The 13,611-nt window shown below is 38.6% G+C and overlaps 1 protein-coding gene across 2 annotated transcripts in view; it reads right to left on the bottom strand.

The window, feature by feature from the left end:
• Positions 1-13,611, bottom strand: part of tln1 (talin 1) — a 121,177-nt gene that overhangs the window by 39,894 nt on the left and 67,672 nt on the right. For both annotated transcript variants that reach the window (XM_087790440.1, XM_087790441.1), the window contains 10 exons: positions 12,444-12,584; positions 12,207-12,388; positions 12,024-12,156; positions 10,799-10,900; positions 10,573-10,743; positions 6,592-6,840; positions 6,303-6,422; positions 5,075-5,221; positions 4,849-5,015; positions 2,042-2,351 (listed from right to left, as the gene is read on the bottom strand). In XM_087790440.1, coding sequence (XP_087646566.1) covers positions 2,042-2,351; positions 4,849-5,015; positions 5,075-5,221; positions 6,303-6,422; positions 6,592-6,840; positions 10,573-10,743; positions 10,799-10,900; positions 12,024-12,156; positions 12,207-12,388; positions 12,444-12,584 — 1,722 coding nt within the window. The remainder of the gene's footprint in view (positions 1-2,041; positions 2,352-4,848; positions 5,016-5,074; positions 5,222-6,302; positions 6,423-6,591; positions 6,841-10,572; positions 10,744-10,798; positions 10,901-12,023; positions 12,157-12,206; positions 12,389-12,443; positions 12,585-13,611) is intronic.

Genomic DNA, 13,611 nt, shown 5'->3' with positions numbered 1-13,611 from the left:
TACTTTATATATAGATGTGTGTACTTGTATATATACATGTGTGTACTTTATATATAGATGTGTGTACTTATGTATATATATAGTACACACATGTATATATATAGTACACACATGTATATATACGTGTGTACTATATATATACATGTGTGTACTATATATATACATGTGTGTACTTTATATATACATGTGTGTACTTGTATATATACATGTGTGTACTATATATATACATGTGTGTACTTTATATATACATGTGTGTACTTGTATATATACATGTGTGTACTATATATATACATGTGTGTACTTTATATATAGATGTGTGTACTTGTATATATACATGTGTGTACTTTATATATAGATGTGTGTACTTGTATATATACATGTGTGTACTTTATATATAGATGTGTGTACTTGTATATATACATGTGTGAACCTTATATATACATGTGTGTACTTTATATATACATGTGTGTACTTTATATATACATGTGTCTACTTTATATATAGATGTGTGTACTTGTATATATACATGTGTGTACTTTAGATATAGATGTGTGTACTTGTATATATACATGTGTGTACTTTATATATACATGTGTGTACTTTATATATACATGTGTTTACTATATATATACATGTGTGTACTTTATATATACATGTGTGTACTTGTATATATACATGTGTGTACTTTATATATACATGTGTGTACTATATATATACATGTGTGTACTTTAGATATAGATGTGTGTGCTTGTATATATACATGTGTGTACTTTAGATATAGATGTGTGTACTTGTATATATACATGTGTGTACTTTATATATAGATGTGTGTACTTGTATATATACATGTGTGTACTTTATATATAGATGTGTGTACTTGTATATATACATGTGTGTACTTTATATATAGATGTGTGTACTTGTATATATACATGTGTGTACTTTATATATACTTTTATGTATAGATTTATATATAGATGTGTGTACTTTATATATAATTTTATGTATAGATTTATATATAGATGTGTGTACTTTATATATGCTTTTATATATAGGTTTATACAAGTTTAGATATAGATCATAATCATCCTAATCTTCATCCTAATCTTCATCTTCATCTTCATCATCTCCATCATAATCCTTATCCTTATCCTAATCTCCATCATCATCATCATCATCTTCTTCATCTTCAACTCCATCATCTTCATCATCATCATCTTCATAATCTTCGTCCTTATCATCTTCATCATCATCATCATCCTCATCATCTTCATCATCATCTCCATCATCATCATAATCATCATCATCATCTTCATCATCATCATAATCATCATCATCTCCAACATCATCTCCATCATCATCATTATCTTCATAATCTTCATCCTTATCATCCTCATCATCATTATCATCCTCATCTCCATCATCATCTTCATCATCATCCTCATCTCCATCTTCATCATCATCCTCATCTCCATCATCATCATCATCATCGTCATCACCTTCATCATCATCATCATCATCATCTTCATCATCATCATCATCTCCATCATCTTCAGCTTCATCATAATCATCATCATCTCCATCATCATAATCTTCATCATCCTCATCTCATCATCATCTTCTTCATCATCATTATCTTCATAATCTTCATCCTTATCATCTTCATCATCATCCTCATCTCCATCATCATCATCTCTATCATCATCATCTTCATCCTCATCATCATCATCTTCAGCTTCATCATCATCATCATCATCATCATCTCCATCATCTTAATCTTCATCATCATCATCATCATCATCCTCATCCTCATCATCATCCTCATCTCCATCATCATCATCTTCATCATTGTCATCATCTTCTTCATCATCATCCTCATCTCCATCATCATCATCATCTCCATCATCTTAATCTTAATCTTCATCATCATCATCATCATCCTCATCTCTATCATCATCATCTTCATCATCATCCTCATCTCCATCATCTCCATCATCATCATCCTCATCATCATCATCGTCATGGTGATGATGTCACTGACCTTGGCAGAGTTCTTCAGCTGCAACATACTGGGGTCGTCGTGAGGTTTCCCTGCTGCTGCTTTGGTGCTGCTGATGAGGTTCCCGAGAGCTTTGGCCACGTCCTTCACCGCGTTGATCAAGACCACCTGAGTCTCCGGGTCCTCAGAGCCCAGACTGGCGGCTCCCAGTTTGACCACGTCGGCCAGTCTGGTGATGGTGGTCACCGAGGACTGGGCGGCCTGAGCCAGTTTCTCTTGACTGGCTCCAGCTCCAGAGACCAGCAGCTTCGTGTCCTCGACCAGAGCCTTGGCGGTCTTCAGGATGTACTCCCTGCAGGGGGGCAAGGAGGACATCTAGCGGCGGAACTGAGAACTGCAGCTGAGCAGTTTTACTGCCAACGATGAAACTTGAAGAATTATTGAGTATTTTATTGTCAAAATACTCGAAAATTAAACATGTTACATGTCTATTTATTAAGTATTTTGGTGTCAAAATACTCAGTAATTAAATATTTTAAATGTTTAATCATTTTGTATTTTAGTGTCAAACTACTCAACAAGTAAACATGGAAAATGATTTTGTTTTGAATGGAAATTAATTTGTCTAAAAAAATAATTGAATTTATTCTATATTTAAAGGTTGAACTATTTCTTACTTGAAAATAACTTTAAAATACATTTACTTCATAGACTTTGTTTTTCTAATTCGAATAATTCAAAAATACATTTTCCAAATTCAAGATACTATGGTTTTCATGAAGTATGATTGGAGTTTGAAGTAGTTTGAATTTGGAATTATTACATTTTAATATAATATAATATAATATCATTTAATTTTCTAATCGCAGAGGCTCGAAACATAAACCCTTACGCTGACTGAACACTAGGTGGCGTCAGAAACAAACCTGTAGAACAACAATAGATTACATTAAAATGTGTGTTTTTAAAGTTTTTATCGCGTCAATCAATTCACATCATTTCCTGGTTTAGAGTTTTATGTAATAAATAATAAAACATAATAAATAAAGTAATAAACTGAATCATAAATGAAATATTGGAAAAGAAAATTACAATTAAAATATTTTCCTATTGAATGTAGTAAAATGTTAATTTTTGAATTTTAAGTCTAGTTACATATTTTTCTCATGTTATTTAAAATCATTGAGAAAATAATTATTTTGTTCCTCGAGTATTAAAACAAGATCCGATCCAGGTGTGTCGACCACAGGATCTGATCCAGGTGTGTCGACCACAGGATCCGATCCAGGTTTGTCGACCACAGGATCCGATCCAGGTGTGTCGACCACAGGATCTGATCCAGGTGTGTCGACCACAGGATCCGATCCAGGTGTGTCGACCACAGGATCCGATCCAGGTGTGTCGACCACAGGATCCGATCCAGGTTTGTCGACCACAGGATCTGATCCAGGTGTGTCGACCACAGGATCTGATCCAGGTGTGTCGACCACAGGATCCGATCCAGGTGTGTCGACCACATGATCCGATCCAGGTGTGTCGACCACATGATCCGATCCAGGTGTGTCGACATGATCCGATCCAGGTGTGTCGACCACATGATCCGATCCAGGTGTGTCGACCACATGATCCGATCCAGGTGTGTCGACATGATCCGATCCAGGTGTGTCGACCACAGGATCCGATCCAGGTGTGTCGACCACAGGATCTGATCCAGGTGTGTCGACCACAGGATCCGATCCAGGTGTGTCGACCTCATGATCCGATCCAGGTGTGTCGACCACATGATCCGATCCAGGTGTGTCGACCACAGGATCCGATCCAGGTGTGTCGACCACAGGATCCGAACCAGGTGTGTCGACCACAGGATCCGATCCAGGTGTGTCGACCACAGGATCCGATCCAGGTGTGTCGACCACAGGATCCGATCCAGGTGTGTCGACCACATGATCCGATCCAGGTGTGTCGACATGATCCGATCCAGGTGTGTCGACCACAGGATCCGATCCAGGTGTGTCGACCACAGGATCTGATCCAGGTGTGTCGACCACAGGATCCGATCCAGGTGTGTCGACCTCATGATCCGATCCAGGTGTGTCGACCACATGATCCGATCCAGGTGTGTCGACCACAGGATCCGATCCAGGTGTGTCGACCACAGGATCCGAACCAGGTGTGTCGACCACAGGATCCGATCCAGGTGTGTCGACCACAGGATCCGATCCAGGTGTGTCGACCACAGGATCCGATCCAGGTGTGTCGACCACAGGATCCGATCCAGGTGTGTCGACCACAGGATCCGATCCAGGTGTGTCGACCACAGGATCCGATCCAGGTGTGTCGACCACAGGATCCGAACCAGGTGTGTCGACCACAGGATCCGATCCAGGTGTGTCGACCACAGGATCCGATCCAGGTGTGTCGACCACAGGATCCGAACCAGGTGTGTCGACCACAGGATCCGATCCAGGTGTGTCGACCACAGGATCCAAACCAGGTGTGTCGACCACATGATCCGATCCAGGTGTGTCGACCACAGGATCCGAACCAGGTGTGTCGACCACAGGATCCGAACCAGGTGTGTCGACCACAGGATCCGATCCAGGTGTGTCGACCACTGGATCCGAACCAGGTGTGTCGACCACAGGATCCGAACCAGGTGTGTCGACCACAGGATCCGATCCAGGTGTGTCGACCACAGGATCCGAACCAGGTGTGTCGACCACAGGATCCGAACCAGGTGTGTCGACCACAGGATCCGATCCAGGTGTGTCGACCACAGGATCCGAACCAGGTGTGTCGACCACAGGATCCGATCCAGGTGTGTCGACCACATCAACCTCCAGACGCACCTGTGGTCGGCGAAGGTCTCGGCGTTCTCTCGGTTCAAGGTCCCCGCCGTGGCGAACATGATGGTCGTGTCGAGGTCGGCGATGATTCCGGACACGGCGCTGGCGGCGGTGATGCAGGCCTGCGTGCCGCGGTTCCCGGCCTGGAGCGACGCCAGCACGTGCGACACCTGCGGGAACAAACCTCCAGTGATCCGAGGCGCGGGACGACGGACGGCTGTCGCCTCACCTTCTCGGACACCTTGCGGGCGCTCTCGATCAGCTCCTTCTTGGTGAAGCTGTCGCTGGGGCTGCACTGCAGAGCGCCGGCCTTGGTGACCAGACCCGTGCAGCTGAAGCCCAGCTCGCCCACCTGCTTCTTGATGTGCGAGCCGATCTGAGGAGCACCGGGAACATGGAGGTCAGAGGTCACGGGGAGCGGCTCAAAGGAAAATGGAGGTCGAAGGTAACGGGGAGCAGATTGAAGGAACATGGAGGTCAAAGGTCACAGAGACCAGGTCAAAGGTTACGGGGAGTAGATCATAGGAACATGGAGGTCGAAGGTTATGGGGAGCAGATCAAAGGAACATGGAGGTCAAAGGTCACAGAGACCAGGTCAAAGGTTACGGGGAGTAGATCATAGGAACATGGAGGTCGAAGGTTACAGGGAGCAGATCAATGGAACATGGAGGTCAAAGGTTACAGGGAGCAGATCAAAGGAACATGGAGGTCAAAGGTTACAGGGAGCAGATCAATGGAACATGGCAGTAAAAGGTTACGGGGAGCAGGTCAAAGGAACATGGAGGTCAAAAGTTACGGGGAGCAGGTAAAAGGAACATGGAGGTCAAACGTCAAGGGGAGCAGGTCAAAGGAACATGGAGGTCAAAGGTTACGGGGAGCAGGTCAAAGGAACATGGAGGTCAAAAGTTACGGGGAGCAGGTCAAAGGAACATGGAGGTCAAACGTCAAGGGGAGCAGGTCAAAGGAACATGGAGGTCAAAGGTTACGGGGAGCAGGTCAAAGGAACATGGAGGTCAAACGTCAAGGGGAGCAGATCAAAGGAACATGGAGGTCAAACGTCAAGGGGAGCAGATCAAAGGAACATGGAGGTCAAAGGTCACAGAGACCAGGTCAAAGGTTACGGTGAGTAGATCATAGGAACATGGAGGTCGAAGGTTATGGGGAGCAGATCAAAGGAACATGGAGGTCAAAGGTTACAGGGAGCAGATCAATGGAACATGGAGGTCAAAGGTTACAGGGAGCAGATCAAAGGAACATGGAGGTCAAAGGTTACAGGGAGCAGATCAATGGAACATGGCAGTAAAAGGTTACGGGGAGCAGGTCAAAGGAACATGGAGGTCAAAGGTTACGGGGAGCAGGTCAAAGGAACATGGAGGTCAAACGTCAAGGGGAGCAGATCAAAGGAACATGGAGGTCAAAGGTTACAGGGAGCAGATCCAAGGCGTCAGGTGACTCACCTCGTCGTTCTCCGCTGTGATGGCAGCGTATTTAGCCTCGTCCGCCAAGTTTCCAAACTCGTTGGTGAGTTGATTGGCGAGACCCCCGAGGTCGTCGGGGTTGGTGTTGGACTTGGTCACCTGTCCGTCAAAAGCCCGTCAGTCTCACGTGACATTGTTGTCATTATTTTGTGTTACGTTCATTCAAAGTTACGACCGTTTCATTTAACGTCACGTTAACCCATCATGCTTTGCCGCCCAGCCAACCGACCACAGCTGTGGATGACCTTTGACACGTGAACACACTCACCATCTCCTGCACGTTGACCGCGATGGCTTTGGCCGTCTTGACCATGGTGGTCTGGTAGTCCACGAAGGTGCCCTCGGGGTCGAGCGCGGGCGCGTCCTCCATCTTGTTGATGGCGTCGTTGATGGAGTCCACCATCCCACCGACGGCGCCCGCGGCTCCGGCGGCTTCGGCCAGAGTCGCGCCCAGATCGTCCACGGCCTCCTTCATCATCTGCACCGACTCCTCCAGAGCCTCCTGCATGTGAGCCGCCTGAGGAGCAGAAGAAGAACATCAGGACGTCAACAACACACGGTTACCATAGCAACACATTCTTCTGCTTTCATTCACATTTAAATCCATTGTTTTTGTCTGAAACATGTTTGGATCTTTATCTTGTGACTCTAGTGACTCACAAGACAGTGACTCTAGTGACTCACAAGACAGTGACTCTAGTGACTCACAAGACAGTGACTCTAGTGACTCACAAGACAGTGACTCTAGTGACTCACAAGAAAGTTATTACACGTCTATTATTACACCTCTATTATTATACGTCTATTATTACACCTCTATTATTACACGTCTGTTATTACACATCTATTATTATACGGCTATTATTACACGTCTATTATCACACGTCTATTATTACACCTCTATTATTATACGTCTATTATTACACGTCTATTATCACACGTCTATTATTACACCTCTATTATTATACGTCTATTATTACACGTCTATTATTACACGTCTATTATTACACCTCTATTATTATACGTCTATTATTACACCTCTATTATTACACGTCTATTATCACACGTCTATTATTACACCTCTATTATTACACGTCTATTATCACACGTCTATTATTACACCTCTATTATTACACGTCTATTATTACACGTCTATTATCACACGTCTATTATTACACCTCTATTATTATACGTCTATTATTACACCTCTATTATTACACGTCTATTATTACACGTCTATTATTACACATCTATTATTACACGTCTATTATTACACCTCTATTATTACACCTCTATTATTACACCTCTATTATTATACATCTATATTACACCTCTATTATTACACGTCTATTATTACACATCTATTATTACACGTCTATTATTACACCTCTATTATCACACGTGTATTATTACACCTCTATTATTATACGTCTATTATTACACGTCTAATATTACACATCTATTATTACACGTCTATTATTACACCTCTATTATTATACGTCTATTATTACACCTCTATTATTACACGTCTATTATTACACATCTATTATTACACATCTATTATTACACCTCTATTATCACACGTGTATTATTACACCTCTATTATTATACGTCTATTATTACACGTCTAATATTACACATCTATTATTACACGTCTATTATTACACATCTATTATTACACGTCTATTATTACACCTCTATTATCACACGTGTATTATTACACCTCTATTGTTATACGTCTATTATTACACGTCTAATATTACACGTCTGTTATTACACCTCTATTATCACACGTCTATCATTACACCTCTATTATTACACGTCTATTATTACACCTCTATTATTACACCTCTAATATTACACCTCTAATATTACACGTCTATTATTACACGTCTATTATTACACCTCTATTATTACACCTCTATTATTACACCTCTAATATTACACGTCTATTATTACACGTCTATTATTACACCTCTATTATCACACCTCTATTATTACACGTCTATTATTACACCTCTATTATTATACGTCTATTATTACACGTCTATTATTACACGTCTATTATTACACGTCTATTATTACACCTCTATTATCACACGTCTATTATTACACCTCTATTATCACACCTCTATTATTATACGTCTATTATTACACGTCTATTATTACACGTCTATTATTACACGTCTATTATTATACGTCTATTATCACACCTCTATTATTACACGTCTATTATTACACCTCTATTATTATACGTCTATTATTACACGTCTATTATTACACGTCTATTATTACACGTCTATTATTACACGTCTATTATTACACGTCTATTATTACACGTCTATTATTACACCTCTATTATCACACGTCTATTATTACACCTCTATTATTATACGTCTATTATTACACGTCTATTATTACACGTCTATTATTATACGTCTATTATTACACGTGTTATTACACGTCTATTATTACACCTCTATTATCACACGTCTATTATTACACCTCTATTATCACACCTCTATTATTATACGTCTATTATTACACGTCTATTATTACACGTCTATTATTACACGTCTATTATTATACGTCTATTATTACACCTCTATTATCACACGTCTATTATTACACCTCTATTATCACACCTCTATTATTATACGTCTATTATTACACGTCTATTATTACATGTCTATTATTACATGTCTATTATTACACCTCTATTATCACACCTCTATTATTATACGTCTATTATTACACGTCTATTATTACACGTCTATTATTATACGTCTATTATTACACCTCTATTATCACACGTCTATTATTACACCTCTATTATCACACCTCTATTATTATACGTCTATTATTACACGTCTATTATTACATGTCTATTATTACATGTCTATTATTACACCTCTATTATTATACGTCTATTATTACACGTCTATTATTACACGTCTATTATTATACGTCTATTATTACACGTCTATTATTACACGTCTATTATTACACCTCTATTATCACACGTCTATTATTACACCTCTATTATTACACGTCTATTATCACACCTCTATTATTATACGTCTATTATTACACGTCTATTATTACATGTCTATTATTACACCTCTATTATTATACGTCTATTATAACACCTCTATTATTACACGTCTATTATTACACCTCTATTATTACATGTGTTATTACACGTCTATTATTACACGTCTATTATCACACGTCTATTATTACACCTCTATTATTACACGTCTATTATTATACGTCTATTATTACACCTCTATTATTACACGTCTATTATTATACGTCTATTATTACACCTCTATTATTACACCTCTATTATTACACGTCTATTATTACACGTCTATTATTACACCTCTATTATTACACGTGTTATTACACGTCTATTATTACACGTCTATTATCACACGTCTATTATTACACCTCTATTATTACACGTCTATTATTATACGTCTATTATTACACGTCTATTATTACATGTCTATTATTATACGTATATTATTACACGTCTATTATTATACGTCTATTATTACACGTCTATTATTACACGTCTATTATTACACCTCTATTATCACACCTCTATTATTACACGTCTATTATTACACCTCTATTATCACACCTCTATTATTACACGTCTGTTATTACACGTCTATTATTACACGTCTATATTATACGTCTATTATCACACGTCTATTATCACACGTCTATTATCACACCTCTATTATTATACGTCTATTATTACACCTCTATTATTACACGTCTGTTATTACACGTCTATTATTACACGTCTATTATTACACGTCTATTATCACACGTCTATTATTACACGTCTTTTATCACACGTCTATTATTACACCTCTATTATCACACGTCTGTTATTACACGTCTATTATCACACCTCTATTATCACACCTCTATTATTACACGTCTATTATCACACCTCTATTATTACACGTCTGTTATTACACCTCTATTATTACACGTCTATTATTACACGTCTGTTATTACACCTCTATTATTACACGTCTATTATTACACGTCTATTATTACACCTCTATTATTACACGTCTGTTATTACACCTCTATTATTACACGTCTATTATTACACGTCTATTATTACACGTCTTTTATCTTCAATGTAAACTAAACTCATGAATATGTTAAATAATCTCCTGACTGGTCTAAACACTGAATCTTGGTCATAAAGGGGCTCCAGTACTTTGGGGTTCCCTCCGGCCTCCTTGGCGGTGTAGAGCATCTGCAGGGCCGACTCCGTCAGGGTCTTGGTCTGGTCCAGGACCGCCATCTGCTGCTGGCTGCTGAGGATCTTGGAGGCGGTGCCGATGGCGGCCATGATGAGAGGTTCGAAGTAGCTGGCCATCTGAGAGACCTGGTCCAGAGAGACGTCAGCACCGGATCCAGACTCTCCAGGATGTGATCCCTACCTTGTGGCCCAGCTGAGACGCCTCGGAGCGAGCGGCCACCGCCACCGGCTCGATCAAGTTGCTGATCTCGTGCACAGACGCCGCCATCTGCTCGTGTAGAGCCTGAACAACAACACGCTTGTTTCAGTGATCATTACTATTGATTCATTAGTACTATTTATATTATTACAACATTTACTATCACTTTGATAACCCATTAACTATTATCTCTTTATTATATATTAGAACATTTACTATCACTTTACTAACCCTTTATTATCTATTAACTATTATCTCTTTATTATATATTAGAACATTTACTATCACTTTATTACCCTTTTTACATTATAATAGTATTAGTATATATTTATATATAATAATGTGATAAAATGATACATTATGATAGTATAAATACATATTTATATATAATAATGTGATGATATGATACATTATGATAGTATAAATATATATATATATATATATATAGTAATGTGATAATATATTATGATAGTATATTTATATATAATAATGTGATGATATATTATGATTGTATATTTATACATAATAATGTGATAATATATTATGATAGTATATTTATACATAATAATGTGATAATATATTATGATAGTATATTTATATATAATAATGTGATGATATATTATGATAGTATATTTATATATAATAATTTGATAATATATTATGATAGTATATTATGATAGTATATTTATATATAATAATGTGATGATATATTATGATAGTATATTTATATATAATAATGTGATGATATATTATGATTGTATATTTATACATAATAATGTGATAATATATTATGATAGTATATTTATACATAATAATGTGATAATATATTATGATAGTATATTTATACATAATAATGTGATAATATAGTTTGATAGTATATTTATACATAATAATGTGATGATATATTATGATAGTATATTTATACATAATAATGTGATAATATATTATGATAGTATATTTATACATAATAATGTGATAATATAGTTTGATAGTATATTTATACATAATAATGTGATGATATATTATGATAGTATATTTATACATAATAATGTGATGATATATTATGATAGTATATTTATACATAATAATGTGATGATATATTATGATAGTATATTTATACATAATAATGTGATGATATATTATGATAGTATATTTATACATAATAATGTGATGATATATTTTGATAGTATAACTATCTATCTTGCACCTCCATAGACATGTCTTCTCGCGGCGTGAGCTGCTGACTGATGGCCGCCAGAGACGCCTGGTCCACTTCCCTGATGCATCCGTTGAGGACCTCGATGGCGTCGTCACACTCTCTCTGACCCGGAGCCTTCTCTCTGTGGACGCCCGGTCAGAACCGTCAACGATCATGACACCTGTCACTCACCTCATGTTGGTGATGAGCTTCTTGATGGAGTCGGACACGGTCCTGGAGTGTCCGGCCAGGACGGACCACTTGGGCGGGTCTTTGGGGTTGACGGCGAGCGAGCGTGCCGTCTGGATGAGACCCGTGGAGCTGCTCAACATGGTCTTGGCAGCCATGACGATGGTTTCCATGGCAGCGTGACCCTGAGAGCAGAGAGCGGGGTCAGAGGTCGACATGACTCCGAGGCAGACGACCCACCTCAGGGCTGATCTGGGCCGGGATGCTGGCGAACTCTGGGTTGGAGGCGAAGGCGGTGAGATTATCCACGGCTTCGATCAGAGGACCAGTGGCTGCACGGCACTTCTCACGGTTCTCCGCATTGAAGGCGCCATCTAGTGCCTGTTCAGGAGAAGGACAGTTACAGTACTTTTACTGAAACCTTAATGTCATGCGACTCATTATGTTCAAGTCATGCGACTCATTATGTTAAAGTCATGTGACTCATTATGTTCAAGTCATGTGATTCATTATGTTCAACTCATGTGACTCATTATGTTCAAGTCATGTGACTCATTATGTTCAAGTCATGTGATTCATTATGTTCAACTCATGTGACTCATTATGTTCAAGTCATGTGATTTATTATGTTCAAGTCATGTGAGTCATTATGTTCAAGTCATGTGACTCATTATGTTCAAGTCATGTGAGTCATTATGTTCAAGTCATGCGACTCATTATGTTCAAGTCATGTGATGCATTATGTTCAACTCATGTGACTCATTATGTTCAAGTCATGTGATTCATTATGTTCAACTCATGTGACTCATTATGTTCAAGTCATGTGATTCATTATGTTCAAGTCATGTGGGTCATTATGTTCAAGTCATGTGACGCATTATGTTCAAGTCATGTGACGCATTTTGTTCAAGTCATGTGACTCATTATGTTCAAGTCATGTGACGCATTATGTTCAAGTCATGTGACGCATTATGTTCAAGTCATGTGACTCATTATGTTCAAGTCATGTGACTCATCATGTTCAAGTCATGTGACGCATTATGTTCAAGTCATGCGACTCATTATGTTCAAGTCATGTGACTCATTATGTTCAAGTCATGTGACTCATTATGTCCGTCATGTGACTCATTATGTTCAAGTCATGTGACTCATTATGTTCAAGTCATGTGATGCATTATGTTCAAGTCATGTGACTCATTATGTTCAAGTCATGTGATGCATTATGTTCAAGTCATGCGACTCATTATGTTCAAGTCATGTGATTCATTATGTTCAAGTCATGTGACTCATTATGTTCAAGTCATGTGACTCATTATGTTCAAGTCAAGTGACTCATTATGTTCAAGTCATGTGACTCATTATGTTCAAGTCATGTGACTCATTATGTTCAAGTCATGTGACTCATTAT

The sequence above is a fragment of the Callionymus lyra genome, chromosome 5 (assembly GCF_982586985.1).
Source record: "Callionymus lyra chromosome 5, fCalLyr1.hap1.1, whole genome shotgun sequence".
NCBI lineage: Eukaryota > Metazoa > Chordata > Actinopteri > Syngnathiformes > Callionymidae > Callionymus > Callionymus lyra.
This window is presented reverse-complemented; position numbering and strand designations above follow the sequence as displayed.